The following is a 22,813-nucleotide window of genomic DNA, read 5'->3' as shown; positions in this document are numbered from 1 at the left end:
GAACGTGGTGTTACTCACTCTCTCGTCTTCCTGTGCCCCTCCCTTCTCTCCCCCCCTCTCTACACCACCCTCTGGGATACAGTCCATCCCAACAACCTCCATGATAGGTGTCTCCATAGTGATCAACACACAGGATGCCAGGGCGCCTCCCATCACGCAAGTCTCTCCGTCTCTCCCTCATGCTTCCTCTCTCCCATCAGAAGACAAAACTCTCCATCACGCCACGTCCACAGCAATCACGGGGAAGAGCTAACTGCTCACACGATGGCAGAGCCATCGTGTGAGCAGTTAGCTTGTAGAGAGCAGAGTGGGCTAAGCCTGCCAGCAGTAATTGGTGCAAATGAAATTGAATAGGAAAATCACAGTAGATGGGACTATCGTTCTCCAAAGCTACTTTGGCTGAAATATGGACTGTGGAGCTCTCAGCATATTTCCGTAGCTTTGTTGAAACGAAGGAGCAGGATAAACAAAGATGGAGGAGGTGATTTAATAAAAGGCTTCAGGAGAGCTGTTGCCAAGAGACAGAGCCTGAGACCAGACCTGGTCAGGGTGAACCTCACACTACCCAGACATGTGATTGTGCTGAAACCACCACAAACAGCAGCTGAACGCGGCTCTCAGTGGAGCCTCATTGGGCTTCAATCATCTTCACCTTCTCTGGTCCAAACCGTGAAACCAACGCTGGTGGAGCATCCTCAGTCTGGAGGGAGCTGGCGTCCCCCTCTCACTGTCTCCTCCCCTCCGCCGAGGAGGGGAGGAGACGGTGAGAGGGGGAGAGGGGGACTCTCAATCCCACACGGCTGTCCTCCCCACGAGCTGCGTGTCACACTGGAGACTTGTCCCTAACCCTCCAACTCACTAAACACACTGACTGCGTCCAAATGACATTATTTCGAGGCCTGGGACGCGACTGTCTGGGCTCAACAGCCATCTAGAGGAACTAAGATTCTGCTGTAATCAACACACCCATAATCCATCGTGTCAATGAGCCAAACAAGTGGCCGAGGTGGTAAGGATCCATCTCTGTCACACTGTGACTGCGAACCGCAACCTCCGCCTGTGAACAAAGTCCTCGACTCCTTTGCATTCATTCATTCATGACTCAGCTCTGTCGGCTCACTGTGATAGCAGGACAGAACGTGTCTGACGCCGGCCAACATGAGGCGTAGCTTCCGGCTTCCAGCGCTCTGGAGCCTTTCCGGAAGCTATGCTCAGTCGGAAACGGCCAGGTCAGCGCAGGCACTGCACTACTCTCGTCGATACGGATCAATACGCTTCTCTGTGTTCCATCATTACTAACCTGAAAGTACAGTTCAGTGGTGGAGCATTTGACTGCAGATCTAGAGGTCTCAGGTTCAAATCCCTCTCAGCGCGTTGCTTTGGGTAAAAGCTTCTGCTAAATGAAGACATTGTTCTCTAAAAGATACAGAGGTGTGGAGAAACAGTAATAAAGATGTGTACCTGGCATGAGGGGCTGTCCGGTCAGGCCCATGGGAGCCATGCCCAGGTTGTTCATGGCTGTGGCCCAGGCGTTGGGGTCTGTCATGGGCATCGTCATGGCACCGGAGTCCATGGCCATGTTACGAACTCCTTCTGTAAGAGAGAGAGAGATATAGGGGGAAGAGAGAGAGAGTGAAGGAGGGAGAGAGAGAAGGAGAGAGATTGGGACAATTTATACGTTGTATACATCATATACCTCAGAGAGAAAAAAGAATAGAGAGAAAAACAGAGTGAACTATACCGGTCAGTGTCCTTCTACTCCCTTGGTTTTTAAAATGAACAATCTCCAGAGTTTAGGTGCTTGCTCTTTTATTTGATACATTTACATTTAGTCATTTAGCAGACGCTCTTATTCAGAGCGACTTACAGTAAGTACAGGGACATTCCCCCCGAGGCAAGTAGGGTGAAGTGCCTTGCCCAAGGACACTACGTCATTTGCCACAGCCCGGAATCGAACCGGTAACCTTCAGATTACTAGCCAGACTCCCTAACCGCTTAGCCACCTGACTCCCTCTGATCATCTCTATCTCTATCTCTCTCTCTCTCTGATCAAACAGCAGACAGTCACAATTCATCTCTCTTCTGCTCTGTCAGAGTCTGGACAGGCCACATGACCTTAGACCTCCCGACACCACCTACACATTCAACTCAGAGGTTCATCAGTCTTCCCTGTTCAGCACTTCCTGTCACTATGACCTCTGACACACACACACAAACACACACACACACACACACTTGGAGAAGGAACCTCACACATACAGAGGGAAAGTCAACCCCACAGCACTGCAGAGAAAGACAGTTCTTTTTGGGCTGTATGACTAAATCAAGGGGAATTACTGACTGGGAAAGAGGATTACTATGGTACGATACAAAACAAAACATTGGTATTAGAGCATGAACACCTATGAAATGTCTGACTTAGCATGAAAAATACACACAACAGTTCACACACACACGCCCTCCAGCAGAACAGTCCTGTACCTAAGTCAACGAGAGGAAGTCAATATAGCCCCAGACTGACTTTCAGCACCCTGAATGGACAGTACTGGTCTGGTCTCTCAGACTAGTCCTCTGTCACAGCTGGAAGTGCTTCTCTGCTCTCTGCTGGCTGACACACCAGGCTGCTCTCCTGTCTCATGATGCCAAAACACACACTGGGTGCTAATATCAAGCAGTGCTGGAGACAACACTTCACACCTCAAAGGTCTGGGTCACCACCCACACTGGTGAGCTAGTGTGTGTGTGTGTGTGTGTTTTGTGTGTGCAAATGTCCCTGACGGGAGCTTATGAAACGTGTTAACCAGGTCTGGACTGGGACTGAAAAACGGCCCGGGACTTTGAAATGCAGACCGGCCCACGACCGTGTATTATTATTATATATATATTTTTAAAGCATTATGCCACGGCCGTTTGACCGGCCGTTCTGGAAATCTCCCAACTCTCCCGACAGCCAGTCCGACCCTGGTGTTAACCAATTACAGCCACATTAGCTGTTCCACTGGGTGTAGGGAGGCTTTAACAGTTATATGACCAGGGAAGAGAAGGGAGGAACTGCTTTACTGCAGTTTTACTGCAGTTTATTGTGGTTTTACAGCAAGTGCCATGGTGGCAGCCTGGGGGGGTAAATCAGGCTGAGAGGCTTGTTTAGATACTAACGCACGTTAACAGTTTCACTGAGAAAGCAACAGGAGCTGGTAGTAACGCCAGAGTGGTGTCAGGGACAGGGTTTACTGCCAGACAAACAGCCTTCATATGAACAGTCTGACTGACCAGTCACAACAAACAGGACTGAGAAGCCAGCAGGAAGACTAAACAACACGAGGCCATTTAGAGCTTGAGACACACTCATTATCCACCCTCAATCTGCATGGTTGAGCTTTTCATTCTAAACAGCCAAACTTGGGAGCTGGCTGGAGGCCTCACAGAGAGATTTTTGCTGGGTCAAAGTTTTCTCTGCTTGCTTCATGACCTGTATGATGATCTGGGCTCCTGGAGGGGGAAAAACCCCTGAAGATGCATGCATTCCCTCCCTCTCATCTTCCTTTACTTTCTCCCTCCTTCTCTCGTCTCCTTTTCCTCCTCCTTCTTCCTCTATTTCACCTCCTTTCCCCCCTCCCTTCTCCTCTTCCTCTAAACCTTCTCTCTCAAATGCTGCTTCTGCCTCCCTCCTTCTCTCTCTCCAAACCCCGCCGATTGTTCTCTCCCTCCTCCCTTTCTCCTTCTCTCCCTCCCTCAGTGCAGGTCTCTCAGGGTTTCAGAGTGCACAGTGTGACCTTGAGGGCAGATCTCTGGCAATGCTCCTCTCAGCACCCGTCCATCCCATCAATAGAGCAGAGGCTGTGTTTGAATAGCAAACAGAGGAAAAAGTCGGTACATACTCTTACAACTACAGATAAAACAAAAGCCTCAGAGTGGTGCTGGGAGACCCCAGTCCCAGGCCTCCCTGGTCTCTGCTGGGGACCCCAGTCCCAGGCCTCCCTGGTCTCTGCTGGGGACCCCAGTCCCAGGCCTCCCTGGTCTCTGCTGGGGACCCCAGTCCCAGGCCTCCCTGGTCTCTGCTGGGGACCCCAGTCCCAGGCCTCCCTGGTCTCTGTGCATCTGGGCTCTGATTGACCAGGAGCTGCAGGACAGTAAACTGAGTAGGCTGATGGGAAATTAAAGCTTTTTAACTTCTGTTGGCTGCAGGCCTCCCAGCAAGCTAAGAGGAGCTCAGCTAATTTAATTTATTAGGAGCAACAGCCAACAGGACAATTAGAGACCATTAAAAGAGAGAGATTGCATGTATACATTTCAAAGTGAAAAACAACCATGACACTAAATTACCCAGATTTCCATTGAACACCAAATCTGGGTATGTGGACACAATATTGGAGATGGCTGACAGCTGTTATAGAGTACATTCCACAGAGTAATCCATCTGTGCTTATGAAAAAACACAAAGCAAGCAAAATAAAATGTATGCACACTGGAACAGCCTATAGAGAGGGTGCCTTCTTGACCTTATTCTTGTGTATGCAAGTGTGTGTTCCAAGCCACACTCTTTATAAGAGATAATGCATATCACTATAACACTGTTTCAGCCAGCTTTACATAAAACACTGTTTTGTGCTTTAAAGTATGTAAAAATGTTGCGCTCTGAATCATTCCTTAATGTTCTGCCTCGTTCATATTGCACAAACAGAACCTCAAAGCCTGATATTGCAAATGTGTATTTCATCAACCTTCGTCATCCTTTCAAATTCATCTCTGCTTTTCCTCTAAAGAAAGAGATTCAATGGAGATGACTCGTTTTGTGCTGGGCTGAGTGGTCTGGCACATTCTTGAGGAACACTATGTAACTGTACACGTACCCAGGTCTTAAGGATTATTCAAGACAACCTTGAAGAAGATGAGAGAAACAGCCATGTTGAAATATCTGGATGTGTCTTCCCTGTGTAGTAGGCTTTGAGCAAACAGCATTACATCTCTTATCCTTGTCCATTTAGACAATGCAGAAGCACTTGTGCAGCGTGTCAGTGGGAAGCAGACATGTCAAGAGCTTCACCTCTGCTTATCAGAGAGGAATGTGAAGGACAGAGACACAGATTACACTGACAGATAGCAGAGAGATAGATGGAGAGATAGGGACAAAGAGAGACAGAGACAGAAACAGAAACGGATGCAAAGAGAGACAGAGAGATTGAGAGAGAGATAGAGACAGAGGGGGACCCCATATAGACTTTATTATATAGTCTATATGTATATATACATATATATTTGTACTGAATGGGAACTACTTTCTGAATGAGGAAGCACTTCATCGTCTAATCCAGGGGTTCTCAAACTTTTTGGAGCCAGGGACCCCTTACAGGAGAGAACATTTTCCAAGGACCCCCCACAAATCGTTACACCCATTCAGCATACCCTTTGTGCTCTTAACTGGACACAATATGTTTATTTTAATGGTGCAGATAGTCACCCATCTGTAGATTATAATAACTTTTTTCACCTTTTTAATGATACAGCACAATTTAAAAATATATATTTTGCGGACCCCCTGGCTATGGTCCGGGGATCCCTAAGGGTCCGGGGACCACACTTTGAGAACCACTTGGCTAATCCCCATCTACCCTTGAGGGTCGACAACCCGCAAACGTGTCTTCAATAAATGCTATCACCATTGACAAAACAATCCATCACAGACAAATCATCGACAGTTAGAAACAGGATGGTTACTTGATGAGAGATTAGATTCAGGCACATTGATTGGTTCATTGATTATAATGATGCAGCATGGCCACTGGGCCCAAAGAAGAATTGCTTCACAAAGAACAATGTCTTAGACAATAGAACTGGGTTGTAAGATGAAAGGTGGATAGAGTTTTGCTATTATATGATGTTTGTTGTCTTATTGATCTGTGCCATGTCCACACCTCTCGGTAGTGTGTTTGTGTACAATCCTGCTAGTGAGAGTGAATCTCAAACAGATGTGCACCATCTATCTGCAGGTGGAATATTGATTTAGGACCGGAGGACACAGTCTGCATCAGATAGAGAGCGGTTATGAATACAAGAGTTGTGGGATGTGATGAAGATATTGGCTCTGATCAACAACTTTATAAAGAAATGACTATGCTTGATGTTTCAACATCTGCAGATACAAAAAGATAAGCTTCATAGGATCTCTTCAGAAGGATGCTGATCTGATCAAAGAAGGGTTTATTATGAGCTCAACTCCACGTCACAGAGCCTTGGCCAGGACCCAACATGCCTGAATCCAGCAACAACAGCAACAGCAGCAGCAGTCTGTTAGGACCTGTCAAGACCTCTCCCCATCCCCCCACCCCTCCTCTATAAGGAGTCACACCATCCCTACTGGATGCTGACACAGACAGTAATAGGATCCGCTCAGAGCGCTGCTTCCTACCAGATCTAAGGGGGTTTCTGATTAACATCAGGCACAGGTCACAGAGCTCTGGCCAGGACCCAACCTGGAACCAATCACTTTTAGAGTTGTAGATCTGACAGTTATGACAACTAGTAGGAGTACTCTTGAGTTCTCTCCCGCCAACCCACTACACCAGATAGTACATGAGAGTAATCTCAAAACTAAGCCAAGTGATGGACATCCTACTTATCAGCCCTGACAAACATGTCTCACCTCAAGATGAGGGGATTTTGCAAAAGCAGTGATGAACATAAAGTAATTACTACAGCGAACAGTGGAAAGAACTCCCCCTGAAAAGTAATTGAAAAAGTTCCTGTTGAGTTTTCATCATCGAAGTGAATTATTCCAAGGGAAAGTTAGTTGGGAGCTGAGTTCACATATGGCTAATAAAAAAGACAAATTCAGTGGTTGCTTTCTTTCATGTGATCTAATCTATGAAGACTGTAACCCTCATAGCTGGAGCAGAAGTGACATGGAGAACGGCAAAGAGTTATGAATGAAAATAAATAAATAATAAATATATTATTCATTAAATCAGGCAGTTTGTAAATTCTAATATTATACGGTATGTTCTAGTGATTCCATTGGTTCCTTGATTATAGAGCATGCCACAACAGTGCTTGATGGACTCATCAGTCATGTGACGGATGCAGTCAATCTAGAGGCTATTCAGATCCCCTACAGAACTGTCTTCCAGTCACAAGACAAGATCAGTCAAAACAAGCTTCTAACCACATAGTCAAAATAAGGCTGCCAGTCAGAATACCCCAGCAGAGGCTCCAGCTCTACCTCAGAGAACAAACAGTGCTACGTAATCTTCCTCCTCTCAGCCAGAGGGGGTGTTTCTGAAGAGACAGAGCAAGGCCGATGTGTTCATTAATGAAGTTACCTTCATTCAGGATACAGAGACAGATATGAGCAGAGTGGGAGATCCACTTCCAGCAGGCTCCTGAAGGTGACTGTTATTAGCACTGTTCTCATTACCTCCACATCTCTTTAGATCTACATTTATATCAATAAAACCATCAGGCATTAACATCCATAAAAGTGTCACTTCAGAGCAACACAGGGCCCTCTGAAGGGAGGACGGGGTCATCTGGGATGTTCTGGCAGACCACACATCATTATCACGCATGCCTGCATTAGGTAGCCAATCAACACCCTCTTCTTCATCCAGACCTGTGACCTTAACAGGATTTAGCTAGGGGACATACTTTTTGCTCAAAAAAGTATGGAGGTGAGTTCAGGTGGTCCTATTGGCAGAAACCAGGCACTGGAGATGGTAGCATCCTTGTAACGCAGCTTTCTCCCTCGTTGATTATATAAAGAGACATCTTCAAAGACAGACACAAGCTGATTGATGAGAAAGTGGCCAGTGATTTTACATCCTACATAATTCATGCAATTATCTCACACTTTGCCTTTATGTCTGTAATTCAAAGGGACTGAATCTGTGAAAAGGCCTGTAAGACACACAAAGATTTATGAGTGATCTTATCGGACAAATGTCATGATTGAATTATTCATATCCATACTTTACTTGAGAATTTGTGTTTACTACTGTATAATTTAACAATGTGAATGTACAGTGTATACAGGCTACATGCAAGAACTTAGATTTGATCTAACAAACTGGTAGACTGGAGACTGACAAGGGCAAAAACCCGGACCTTGTAATCTATCTATCCCAGGATTTAAACAAATCAATTAGAGTGTTACAAAAACAGTTCTACCTGAAACCTAACAATTACAAATGGAACCTTTTTTTAGAATGTTCCTCTACTGTTACTAATGGTTCTATTTAAAGTGCTGGAATGATAACATGCTCTTGTCAAAATGATTGCAACAGAATCCACACTGACAGATGATCATGTGAATAGTTCATTAATGTACAAATGAGAGGGTTGGGGGCTGAGCTGGAATTTCCTCCCAGATACTGAAGATGTTTGTTCTGCAGCCTCTGGTTCATTCTGCTCTCTCTCCTCCTCATTCCTTTCCATTAATCAAAACAGCTTCATTAACAGACATTAATTACAACACACTGACGAGGCCTTTGAAGAGGGAAGGCACGGCTATAAAATGTAGTCCTTGCAGAAATAAATGTAATTAAATAAATGATGTTGACTTGAAAGTCAGATTTGCATAATGTCGGCCTGACATCTCAATGAAGCGTATCTTTCAGCACTCCTTTTCATCTACTGCTGTTCAATATTGCAACATATTGCTTTTTTATCCCATTTCAATCCAGTATCATGGAGCGGAAATCTATATACTCTATATACAGTATCTAGAATTTAATCAATAAAGGTCTGGACTTTTTTTTTTTATCTTGAAGGGCTCTGTGGTTTCCTATTCCTAACATATATAATCTACCAAAAAATGGAAGCTGTACCTCAGTGTCAGACAAACAGGTTTCATTTGCTTGCTCACCACATGAAGGATTACCATAGCAAATTGAAGCAGATATCAGAACATTTCCCCATGCTACTGCTGAAAATCCCATTGAGAGCTTGCAATTAGCTTGTGAGAAGGATTTTAATGAAAAACTCCATCTTTTCAGGAGGCAGTCTTTCTTTAAGGTTATTTGAGCAAAAAGTATTCATCAAAACCATTCACCAATCAACTCAAACAAAAGCCTTAGAGAGAGAGATAAAGATAGAGAGAAAGAGGGAGAAAGAGAGAGAGAGGGGAGAGAAAGAGTCTTTCAAGGTGAAGCAGGAAGAATTGACTGTAAAACATACTTTTACAATATTCAAGTTTTTTCACTTTTAAGGTAACAGAAATTGGATGGTGAGAATGTTGGTTTAAATACTATCGCTGTAACTGATGAATATAGTGACAGCAATAGTTTATCTGTGTACAGACACAAACAGATGAGAAAATACTTGATCTTTATAACAACATCAATATCTCTATAACTCCTGAAAGTGGCCAGGCCTGCAGCCCCGATTAAACATAGTTCTTTACACTGCCAGTTTCCTTCTCCTTTGTCTCTCTCAGAGACAGGCTTACAGAAGGGATCCCCAAACTCAGAGCAGAACCCCTTTCTGAGGAGATACAAAGTCAATTCCAGCCCCAGGGATGCTACACTACAAAGAGGGTTATAAGACAATACCACAGAAGAGAACTCAGAAAAATCAGATTATCTATTTGGCTCACTCTTATCTGGTCACTCTGGTTTTCGGTGCAGAAAAGACTTCAGGGAGAACATTGCAAGTCCTTTGAATTGAGCTGGATTTTTGTACAACGACACACACAGACAGACAAGTCACCATGTCCAGGCCTGTGACACTAGCTCTGTTTAACACACAAACACTTAACGGGCAAAACCCTTGTTTACTGGAAGAAAAACACAAATAGACTTTTGGCACCTGGAGTCAAATTTGACACTCAACAAGAGTTCCTTAAATCAGTTTTTCTCTTTTGAAGTTGTATCTGTCACAACAAGATAGAGCTAAAGATGAGAAGACTGGAGTGCTATCTAGTTTTGTTCTAGTTAGAATGACAGAACCAGGATATCAACCTCCTAATTACTTGTTATCTTATGTATGGGAGATAGCAGAGGGACATCTTTGATGGTGGCTGGTAATTCAATAAGAGTAACTAAACGGCCATGTAACAAAACACATTATGCTGGGAAAAAATTAGAAGGGACTTTTGTGACCGAACATTTGCCTCAGCGTGGTGAGCAGAAGTGAAAGTATTGTGCTCCAGAAAGGTGGCTCTGTCAGTGCCTGTCTCAGATGTCACAACAGGGCTTGGACTCCTGTGTTGTCATCAGTACATCTCACTGATGACAAGAGAGTATAATAAGAGAGTGGAATTCCACATCAATGCCAAACCAAAACAGTTTGATCTTGTTTGATCAAAGCTCACCAACATATTTTGAAGCTATGGCCTCTACAGTCAGTATCACATGACTGCAGCAGAAAAAGCATGCATTTGACTTGAGAATATTGACTTCCTCACATGTAAAACAATATGTAAAAAAGTAAAACATCTTCTGTGTTGGTTTGGAAGTGGATGAATTATAAAGTCCCAACTTGACAGAGTGACATGACTCTCATGACTCTGAATGTAGACTGAGTGAGATTTGATCCATTCACCACAGATCAAGTGTCTGTCTCTCTACCCTCATCCAACACTCTGGAGTTGGGAGAAGACGGACAAAAAACAGGCCTGAGAAATGTGATCCTGTTGGAGATATTGATCCACCGCAACTGCAGAGTCCACTTGAGACCCCGTCAGAGGCATGAAGAATCTAGACACGTGTGGAGGGGGGTGGGGTGTGTGTGTGTGTGGAGAGGGGGGGGTATGGGTGTTCATGTCTTCATTTCCTGCTTCACGTGTGGAGAACGTACAAAACACAACTAGACACAGATACATTAGGTGGGCTCTGTGGAACGCTGGTGTGTGCAAGTTATAGAGATGAAGGTGCATTGTCTCATAGCTAATGGCTGTTCTCTGCTCCATTAGCCAATAACAGACAGACACACAGCTATCTGGAAACTAATGAACACAGTCAGTCACCTCATGCATGGAGATGCATACAATCTGATCTCATTGTACAGAGGACTTTCAAAAGAGAATACTGTAGATGAATGAAAGACACTGACCTGAGAGTGTAGAGGTGCTATCACTTGTGAAACAGACTCAAATACATTATTTATATACAGTTTTAAAAAGACACAGGATTCTAAAGCCTTTTGTCAGTAAATTCCATTTAAAACACAGGTGACTTACATTGTTCAGCTAATGACAACATCTCCCAAGACTACGTGCAGGGAACCCTGCCAAGACAAAGTGGGAAACCTAATAAACTTGAGTACTCAAATTTGTATTGAACAATTTACTCTTGTTGAACCCATTAGCTGAACAGAGCTTTACTAGCCAAACAATTGTGCAACTCAACAGACTAAAACCCAATTGTGCCAGTCTATCAGTAAGATGGTAAATAAAACAGAACTATTCCCATGTAATGCCTTTTGCAATTTTACCGTCTTGAACTAATTGCATGCATTCAACACAACGTGTTCACATGAGTGTCAGTGTAATTCTGGACTATGTCCTGGAAAAACGTGTCATCCTTTCATTGTCCCCTGACATCCGTGAGCAGGTTACCATCATCGCACTAAGTTGCTGGGCACGATGACAGCATCTTATCACTAGCAAACAATTACAGCACATGGGCGTTATCACGAGCAGCTAATTACAACCCAGGAAGAATCCAGGAAGCTGCCAAAAGCTCAGTGACCTCAAACTATTCTTATCTGCCCCCCCCCCCCCCCCCCCCCCTCACCCCAACACCCCCACCTAACTCTTCGCCAACCCCCCACCACCAGATAGCTCTCTATTGTCACAGTAACGGCCAGTGATGGAATGCATTCACAGGACAGAAGGTACAGGTTACTTTTAAAAGGGCAAATGTCCCATAAACCTTCACTCTGACTATCGGAATGATCAATTTCAGCTACACTCTTGACGCTTGGCAGTTGGTCACCAGAACACAGCAATATTTATTCCCCCTACTGTAGACTTGCTGAAAAGGCAGCAGCTACTCAGTTTCTATGTGTGTGAGTGTGTGAGTGTGTGTGTTTGTGTGTGTGTGTGAGAGAGAGAGTCTGTGTATGTGTATATGTGCTGTTTGATTACGCCAGCTAAACACACAGCATAAAAACTAAATCACCAGAGGGTGGAAGAGATAAGCGTCACGTCATACCTCACGTTAGCCTCTTGATAGCACAGTCTTCCCAGATTGATTATGTGGGCGGAGATACAGAGATGACCTTCTCCTCAGCTTGCTCCCCTTGACATAGACGACATGAATGATGTATATCTTCCCCTGACAGCATCTGTCTATCAATCTCCATGTCTACAGGAGCCAATGTCAGGGCCAAAAGTCAACCAGCTACTGTATATGCTAGGGTGATTGCATCAAAGGTAAATAGCACACTTAGAACTTGAGATCGGCATCCATAAAAAATGCAGGGCAAAAAAAAAAAAGGCTTTAAGTTAATAAGATGTATTAGTACCTTACATTGACTTTCAAATGCCTTGCAAACATACATAAGCAGACACACAGATGTATTCACATTTTTCCTTTTCAATAAACCATTAGTCCAAGCACAAAATCTCTCCTTCACAGACCAACATCAAAGGGATCATTCAAAGTCAACTTGCTACAGCAAAGTCATCTAATAAGGGTCCTTGGCCATTGAACGCGACATTTAGAACCAAGGTTGTTCTGTGACAGCGAGTGACAACGTGACAGCCTGCCCGCTTTTAGTAGCACTTGGAGTGTGTAGTGGCCGTGTCACTGTGCTGTGTGACATGGTCAGGTGACATAGTCAGGTGACATGGCTGACAGTCAAGTGACTGTTGGTGGAGATGTGCTCAGGCGTGTCATTGCCCCATCGCCAGTCATCAGAGCTGACGGGGAGACAAGGCAGACCCATCTGACATCTACTATAAGTCAAGCAGGTCAAATTCTTACTAGCCCTCACATAGCCCAACATCTACTGCTGTCTGTCAATTTAAAGTGACAGACTTTCCAGTAACCTCCACTCAACTGTCACCCATAATGGTCTACTGCTCTGGGCTCCATTGCGTTGGGCTCTACTCATCCAGAGAGACATAGCTATGAGTGACGGCCAGACACTATCTATTGTATCTCAGTTGTCATAATGATAGCGCACAGCGTAGATGTAATGGTTAGCCTGTCCTTTCATGGTCCATGGTTGACTGGTCTTCTCGGGTGAAGAGGTAGGGGGACAGCAGATGAAGGTTTGGGTGATCAGAGACAAAGCTCGGTGGAATAGACTTTTTCAGACAGAAGGTGTGCTTATTGAGCCTAAATGACCTATGGATACTCCCCTCTAACCATTTAATGCAAAGATTTTTTATCTGAACCACTACATGTTTGTGTTTGAACATCTCCGCAACACAAACGTACACAGCATAAGGGAAGAGCAAGGTTAGAAGTGCGTAATGTGAGTATGTCAACAAACTTGTCACTATGGTGTTGATAGATACTTGTCATGATAGTATACCCTTAGGCCTTCAGATATGTAGAAACCCAGACATGTAGAGACGGCTTGTTCTCACTCCAGAACTGTAAGAAATCTGAGTGTGAAACTACAGCTAGATGAAAAGTAGTCTGGCCGTTACAACTTTACAAGCTCGTTCACTTCATCTAATTACTGTACAATACCTAGAAGATGTTTTGATTTAAAATGCTGGCACACGTTTTTTCCACTTTATTCAGGGTAAATATAGGTTGTTGTGAAACTGCTGAGATTGTGCTCCTTTTATCTGAAATATTTTGCTCATAATCTGTGCGCTAATGCTAAATGTGGCTATTACAAGTGAATATAAACATCAATGTTTACATATGTATTATTGTCTTTGATGTTGCAGAGTTTAATTTTTGTCACAGACAATTGGATGTGGCCGTCTCCAATGAATCTACAAAGAGTTTTGACGTCTAAGTAGGACATCCAAATTTAATATCCATGCCAACATGGCCGCCCCTTGTCAAGAGAATGCTTGTTTGAGACACAGTGTACAGAATAGCAAACAGGTACAGGAGCTCTTATGAAATATGAAACGCTGTCAACTGAACTCAGTCACCCACGCAGAGGGGATGATATACTGCAAGAGAGAGAGAGAGAGAGAAGGGAAAGAGAGAGAGAGAGAGAGAGAGAGAGAGAGAGAGAGAGGGGAAGAAGGAGAGAGGGGGCGGGAGGAGTAAGAAAGCAAAAAAGAGAAAAAAGAGAAGGAGAGCAAAATAATAAGGAGTGGAGAAACTGAGAGAAGAGAAGGGAGAGCAACAACCCAAAACTCGAGGACTGTAATTCCTTGTTTGAAAAGAGGTTTTCCAGGCAGATGATTACATTCCCAAACCGAGATTGATATCTGTCCTTCCTATGTGTCAAGGAGACATGGCGAGAGCAAGAGTGAGGGAGACAGATGGAGAGGGAAGGAAAGGGGAGGATTCTTTGCATTTAAACCATTAGCCTCCCAAAACACCTTGTAAAAGATGTCCCTCTGTAGAGGAAACGTTCAGTTTATCTGAGTGGGTGTCCAAAGGAGGCTGCACATTCAATGTATTTTACAGACCAGAGGACAGTCGGTTGGATATGAATTCATGCTTTATAGGAGGATCAGCCATGAAAGAAGGGTGATGTAGAGGATAACACACCGTTCTGACTCAGGGACATTCAGCTGCATTAAGCATCTGCATCAGAGAGGCTTTACCAGAAGAGATGAAAGCAGAGGGGTCAAGGCAGCCGTCTCCATGGACCCAGACAGACGTACACACCCCCTTACTGAAGACATACACAGACGTACACACCCCCTTACTGAAGACATACACAGACGTACACACCCCCTTACTGAAGACATACACAGACGTACACACCCCCTTACTGAAGACATACACAGACGTACACACCCCCTTACTGAAGACATACACAGACGTACACACCCCCTTACTGAAGACATACACAGACGTACACACCCCCTTACTGAAGACATACACAGACGTACACACCCCCTTACTGAAGACATACACAGACGTACACACCCCCTTACTGAAGACATACACAGACGTACACACCCCCTTACTGAAGACATACACAGACGTACACACCCCCTTACTGAAGACATACACAGACGTACACACCCCCTTACTGAAGACATACACAGACGTACACACCCCCTTACTGAAGACATACACAAACGTACACACCCCCTTACTGAAGACATACACAGACGTACACACCCCCTTACTGAAGACATACACAGACACACATACCCCCTTACTGAAGACATACACAGACACACATATCCCCTTACTGAAGACATACACAGACAAACATATCCCCTTACTGAAGACACACACAGAAAACAAACATGCCCTTTCACTGCGCTACAGACCGTTTTACAGCAGGCAGACAGACAGACCACTTTACTACAGGCAGACACAATGCCTAAAAGCAGGAGCAGACACAAGCTGAAGTCATGGGTCTCCACTCTGCAGGCTTCACTGGACACACAGCAACCTGCTAAAACTACAGCAGACCAGTAGATAGGGAGGGAGGGGGCAGAGGGAGAGGAAGGAGAGGAAGGAGGGATGCTCTGGAGGTAAGGTGCGAACTGGGTCTTTCTCACATTGATCAAGGTCGGTTAGACCGGTTAACCGGACCAGACACCAGGTTGTAGTGTAAAGATGATAGAATATTGTAGCAGGTACTGTTGAAGTGGATGTTGGTGGAATACAAGAACCCCATTAATGAGAACTGTGGAGTTGCAGTAAGTGTTTCATACTGGCACTCAAACACATACTACTCGGCCCACTCACCTTTCTCCACTTGGAAAACTTCAAAGTCTTTTTTAACTCCCTCTGAAATCAATTATAAAACACAATTAGAAAAACGGGCTGAACTAGAGGACTGATGAGTGTTTAAAAATCTTGACTCTTTCTCAGGAAACCTATTTCTCTCGGTTTCTCCCTCCTCTCTCTATCTCTCTGTCTCTTTCTCTCACACACACTCTGTCGTTCTCTCCCACAGTGGATCAATACCCTTCTCATACCGTCTTTAATTGAAAAGCTGGGGGCCCGGGGTGATTTAGTTGGCTCTATCCCTGTTACGTTATGAATAAAATCTGCCTCATAAGACCATGAGATCTGGTCATCCATCACTGTCTAGCCATTTCATTGAGCCACCAACTCTTCCCATCCTCTTTTCCTCCTATCTTCCCGTCTGTATTCATCAATCAGCACCCCACAGCCATCCTAGTGGGTTGCAACTTGCCCTCTGTTCCCCTCTGGCAGTGATAAGGACACCCCATCTCTCTATAAACCAGGACGTTGGTAAAGAAGGGGTAACTAGTGTGTCTCTTCTCCTTCCTTGCCCTCTTCACATGCATGCCTCAATCGCTATGAAAGAAGGGAGAAGAGAAGGATGGCAGGATGATGATGAAGGAGATGGAGGAGGATGGGGGAGAGCAGCACCTTGTTAAAGCACCACTGTGACTACCGCTGTGAGGCAGCTGCTGTGGGTCAGTAGAGACAGTTGGAGGTGGAGAGAGGGAGGGAGGGAGGGAGGGAGGGAGGGCGGGAGGGTAGGTAGGTAGGTAGGTAAGAGAGAGAGAGAGAGAGAGAGAGAGAGAGAGAGAGAGAGAGAGAGAGAGAGAGAGAAATGTGTTGATAGAAAACGAAAGAAGAGGAGCAATGGGTGACTCTTTCATTTGTGTGCTGATGTGTGGCGCCGGGCTAAAAAGATAGATTCCTGCAGTCTCTCAGTGAGATAGATAAAAAGTGCGCGCGAGAGAGAGAGAGAGAGAGAGAGAGAGAGAGAGAGAGAGAGAGAGAGAGAGAGAGAGAGAGAGAGAGAGGGAGAAAGAGAGAAAAATGGATGGAGGGAGAGAGGGAGAGAGAACAGAGGGAGAGAGAAACTGACACAGAGAGAGACAGATAGAGATCTGAAGGCGATTGGATGAGTCCAGTATAAAAAGTATTTTCTATCTCTTCAGTCAGACCTCTGCTATTCCAGCAACCTTCTCATACATATACAACATTAAAGGAAATACCAACAGTAAAAAAACTCTTAATATGCTAATAGAGACTTTTTTGACATAACCCCTGAGGCCTCCCTGTCTGTTTAAAGGCTGAGATAAGCTAGTGGCACAGTGCTGAATTACATCACTTGTATATGTTCCTTTACACTTGCTTTGTAAAGTCAGATCCAATTAGAGAAATGGTGGAGGTGACAGTGTGACCGTCGCTGGCCCTTAGAAAACGATTTTGCTTTGATTCAAACGCGGCCAGAAAGAGCCTGGGGTCACTCCTGCTGCTCTGAGACGAAAGCTGCCGTTTGGTTGGCTTGGGCAGCGAGCTCTCAATGGGAGATGCATAATTCAACAGGCCGGCCTATCAGAAAGAGTGTTACTCTTCTGGTGTTTGGAGCCTGTCTCTAACGGAGGCGTAAATCCTCCAGTTGCTGCTCCCTTAATGAATAACACTGGGATAAAATGACTAAGCAGCCTTTGCATTTGAAATTGAACTGTGATTCCTGAAAGCTCAGGAATGCTTTCAGGGTACTGGCAAAGGCTTTGACCAGGAGGAAGGTTCAGATTCTATTTCACCCAACCTAGGGGTGGGGGCTGGGGAGGAGGGATGTTGAATTACTGTTGCAGTTGAGGAGATCTGAGGAAACTGAGGGATGTGGTTAAAACGTTCTAAACATCTCCTTCAACTCTGACATACTCTACCATTCCCATGATTTTTGCCCCTGAAGCTCTCGGCTAGTTTCCATCTCAAACCTCCGCATTCCTTTCTGCTGAGCCTAAGCAGTGGACTGGTCCATGTCCAATGTTTGATGTGGAGGACATTTCTCATCAACATAAACCATGCTGAAGGTAACAGTAGAACTCAGGTCTCTCCACTTCATGCTGCAGACCAGGTCAAACCAGCTGAGGACGGATGGTTTAACAGAACGTTTCACACAGAAACACCTTTTCTCCCTTTACCTCCTCCCCAGTCTCATCCCCCCTCCATCTCTCAGCTCGAAATCTGTTCGTCCTCCAGGCTGCCAAATGACCAGATAACTACCATATGGCTGATCCGGGCTGGATTGAGAGAGATGGTAATGTTACAGTAAAAAACTGTAATGACATAAAGTGCCTCAAACAAGATCAAATTAGAATGGAATTAGAGCTTCTTTTGGTGGTTCACAATTTTTCTGTGCCACCTACAGATAATAGTCTCCTGTTCTTTTCTCCTAAAATCACACCATCGTACTTTGAATGTTAAGCTGGGAACAACAGTTTATAATTTTTCTATATCTACGGAAGAGAAACATTTGCAGGGTAATTGCGCTGTACAAACAATATTGTCAAGAAGTCAGGAAACAATGTTCAAGTTTAAAATTATTTCTGAAGTTTTCGAAGACAGAAACTGTTGATAAATACAAAATAATCTGAAGCTGACCATTACACGGCAGAAAGACAGAAGTGATTCAGCGTCTCCAGTCCTGCAGGGCGGCCATGTTCCCCAGGCTGATAGATGGAGGGAGAAACTCATCACAGCGCTAATTGTTTATCTCCCCTCCAGTGTTGTGTCTGGGTGGTTGAAACACCACAGCCATCTTTTCTGATCATGTAGAAAACAAACAGGGCTGTAAGATCCCAGACAACCTCATTCTTTCTCCTCAGATCAACCCCTACAACTAGGGATGCACTGATAACAAAAGTCTTCTTTTCTTGAACTGCTGGCCGATTCATCGGTGCATCCCTACCTACAACTCCTGCAGCTTTAGAAGTAGCAGAGAGAGGATACAAGGAAAAGCACTAGTGAAGGTAGCATTAGCTAAAATGTTAGCATGAGCAGGCGGAGAACTGGAGCCATTTGTTCAGTGAGAGTGAGAAGTTTGTGTCCTCTGGCACTCTGAGCTTCTCAGATCCCATATTCATGTATGCAGGATGGAGAGCTGAGACACTGCAGCAGCCCAGGGCTCTGCAGTCCTGAGAGGAAGGATGGAGAGAACAGAGGATGGAGAGAACAGAGAGGATGGAGAGAACAGAGTAAACAAGACATGGAGGAAGAGAGAGGAGGGTGGTGAACCCTAGCTTCATCTCTGCATTGATGAATCCATCACCACTGAAAGGCTGGGGTGTGACAGCTCCATGCAAACTAGTGTCAAAGTTAAACTAGCGTCAAAGTTAAACTAGCGTCTGCTCATGACCAGAGTGGAACCACACAGTCCCTTTCACTGCATGAGTTCATATCTTAGTTACAGACATTGTTTCCGTGTAGTACAGAGTGGATCCAAACACAGAATCTAAGATCTGTAGTACTGTAAAGGTTAAATAAAGTGCCAGCTTTCTAGAACACAGCACACAAACACAGACCATCCATGTGTATATCCATCTATAATGTAAACAGAGTAGAAGTGAGACAAATTAAATATGTTCTGGTTAAACAAAATATGGACCTGGAATTACTGGCATGCTGCATGTATTAATAAATGAATCCATGCAGCATATGGATCTTCATCCATATGCATACAAATCACGTCAGTACAGACATGCACATTCACATTCTCTGCATGTGCTCCATTACAGCAGCCATGAGAGAGAGAGAGAGAGAGAGAGAGAGAGAGAGAGAGAGAGAGAGAGAGAGAGAGAGAGAGAGAGAGAGAGAGAGAGAGAGAGAGAGAGAGAGAGAGAGAGAGAGAGAGAGAGAGAGAGAGAGAGAGAGAGAGAGAGAGAGAGATGTTCAGGTCTGACTGAAGCCTTGGACTCCCTGGGGAATACAGCAGGAAAGGGCTCTTCACAGCATGTTATGCAGATTCAATCACCCAGCTCTGTCATCATGTCATACACATAACACACACACAGACACACACACACACAGAAGTACTCAGGACAGCACTGCAAACTCTCAATGTCACTGCATCAGCAAATCTAGCTATACAACATTATAACACACTGCAGCTCCATGAAGATAATGAGCAAATATTAAAATCGATGCATGTACAGGCAGCTGAAAGACTGATACTGCACTGAAGACTCAGATCAATACATCCCAGTTGAGGGACAGACAAAGACACTGTGTGTGTGCGTGTGTGTTTGTGTGTGAGTGTGTGTGTAAGTGAATGGGTGTGTGCGTGCGTGCATTGGAACTTTGTCAAATCAGTCAGTGTCTGTGGTAACCCTGTCTGTCACCTCCTGCCTCTTCTGTCAAAGAGACAATCACATGCAGCCGTAGATCTGAGCCACTGAGAGATGAGCTTACAGCCTGGCTTTACAGAGAGCCGCGAGGACATTCTCCACACAGCCACAGTTCTCTGGGCAACACAGACACAGCCATATATCTCTGTGGATTTCAGACACAGCTTAGCTCTGACAGGTTGAGTAGCCCATTACTTTGCTTACTTTTAAACTGCGCTCCCCATGCCAACACCTGAGAAGAGTCCAGGACCCCCAAATCATGGAGACGTACAGTAAAGTACAGTACAGTAGGCTATCACATATGAAAGTCAAACCTTCTCCTGTGATCTATAAAGGGCATGGGTCACACATGCACTCTCCATGACGGCATGTAGTCCCCAAAACTTCATCTTCGTCTTCAGCAGCACCACTGGCATCGGGGGAGATTATGTCTTTGAGGTCCACATATCTGCAGTGTTCTAACTAGCCCTCACCACACGCCAACCCTCCAGCCCTAACACACACCAACCCTCCAGCCCTAACACACACCACACGCCAACCCTCCAGCCCTAACACACACCACACGCCAACCCTCCAGCCCTAACACACACCACACGCCAACCCTCCAGCCCTAACACACACCACACGCCAACCCTCCAGCCCTAACACACACCAACCCTCCAGCCCTAACACACGCCAACCCTCCAGCCCTAACACACACCACACGCCAACCCTCCAGCCCTAACACACACCACACACCAACCCTCCAGCCCTAACACACACCAACCCTCCAGCCTTAACACACACCACACGCCAACCCTCCAGCCCTAACACACGCCAACCCTCCAGCCCTAACACACGCCAACCCTCCAGCCCTAACACACACCACACGCCAACCCTCCAGCCCTAGCACACACCACACACCAACCCTCCAGCCCTAACACACACCACACACCAACCCTCCAGCCCTAACACACACCACACGCCAACCCTTCAGAGCTAACACACACCAACCCCCCCGCCCCAATACACACCAACTGGGGACAACACCAACTCTCCAGTGCTAACACACAGGCAGGCAGCTGACAAATTAAGACAGAGGGAGAATGTGGGGCTCCACAATGAGGTTCATGGAGCAGGAGAAACCCCTTCTGGAGGAGAGAGTTTCCTCTCACAGTCTGATCCAGGATCAGACATCTAGGCTTAACCCCCCCACACTCACACTGTTTGTCTGAAATGAACCAGAGTCAGAAATTAATCCGTGAACAAATATACACAACAACAAACACACATACGCAGCTAGACACCGACAGCACACTGTCTTTTCAATCTGGCAGCAGACGTGGCATGAATGTGCACATGAACGGTGGTGTAGAACCTCTACACTGTGCTGTCAGGGCAACGCCTACAGCCATCATATGTAAATAAACATAACTTGACCAACATGACTTCCCTGTCGACCTCTGCCAGTCCTCCACACAGGGGAGAGACATCACACAAGAGTTGTAAGCCTTTGCATTCTGCTACTCCCACCCACACGCAGGGTACGCACACATGTGTACATACAAACACACACATGTGCACGTACACACACACATACTATGTTCACATACAAACACTCAAATCCACTTGGAGAGAGCTTTCCTGTTCAGTCTTTCCAGAGCTAACATCTACATTCCTCGTCATGGGAATCATTAGCATTGTACTCAGCATTCCTCCCCTAGTGCTCACTAAAGCTTATTGCACACAAGATTAAATTGGAGAGAGAGCATAACAATTACGTCTGCCATGGCTAGAACTGTGTACCGATGTCTCTTCATACAATATAATTGTCTTTGGAACAGACGTGACAGTGAAGTGGTTTATTTCATTCAGAGTTTGAAAACTAGGCTCTGGAATGGAGTCCCAAAGTAAACAGTGGTTTTCAAATGAGAAATGTTTGCTTCAATCCAACACAGCTGCATGGAGTGGTCCCTGATACAGTTATTCATCCAAAGCTTTTCATCTATGTGTGTGAGTGTATGTGTGTGTGTGTGTGTGTGTGTGTATATGTTTCCGTTGTGCCATATAGTTGGATTGTGTGGGTTAGAAGTAGGAGAAGCCATACAGCATGGACCCTGAGGCTCTGCTTACTATTGGATATTTCACAGCCAGACGTCCTACAGAAACACTCAGAGATAGAGGATGGAGAGGAAGAGAAGACTTGACAAGGAACAGATATAAACAACCCTTAAGAGTGTTTGCTAATGAAAGGATGGCATCGTGTTGAAAAATGTAGTGACTCCATTTTACCAAGCCCAAGGCAGAGGCATAACAAAACATTGAATTTACTCCCTGCATTTCCACTTAAGCCTGTCTAAATGGGTCACAGCCCATCAATGTACAGCTCAGTACTGGAGGGCTCTGTCATACAAAGTGTTGAGTGGGCAGGAATTCTATTAAACCTAACTCACTGTTATTTGTTAGCTGTTTAATAGTTGGCCTCATGTCAACCAATAAAACGTCAACTGAAGTTAAATATTTGCTTAATTATAAGAGTGCGAGTGGGTGAGTTTTATAGTTGATTTTAATAGTTATTCTTATTAGTTTGAAGTGTGAAAGTTAATCACCCTGTACTTCATAAACAGTTGCAGTGTCTCTTAGGTAGATAAAAACAGACACTCATTAGAGCTG

The 22,813-nt window shown here is 45.0% G+C and overlaps 1 protein-coding gene across 3 annotated transcripts in view; it reads right to left on the bottom strand.

Annotated features, from left to right (window-relative positions):
* Positions 1-22,813, bottom strand: part of LOC136953907 (ecto-NOX disulfide-thiol exchanger 2-like) — an 80,678-nt gene that overhangs the window by 30,587 nt on the left and 27,278 nt on the right. For all 3 annotated transcript variants that reach the window (XM_067247374.1, XM_067247376.1, XM_067247375.1), the window contains exon 3: positions 1,462-1,593. In XM_067247374.1, coding sequence (XP_067103475.1) covers positions 1,462-1,593 — 132 coding nt within the window. The remainder of the gene's footprint in view (positions 1-1,461; positions 1,594-22,813) is intronic.

This window comes from Osmerus mordax, chromosome 12 (assembly GCF_038355195.1).
Source record: "Osmerus mordax isolate fOsmMor3 chromosome 12, fOsmMor3.pri, whole genome shotgun sequence".
NCBI lineage: Eukaryota > Metazoa > Chordata > Actinopteri > Osmeriformes > Osmeridae > Osmerus > Osmerus mordax.
Note: the sequence above shows the minus strand (reverse complement) of the source record. Positions and strands in the feature narration are given on the sequence as shown.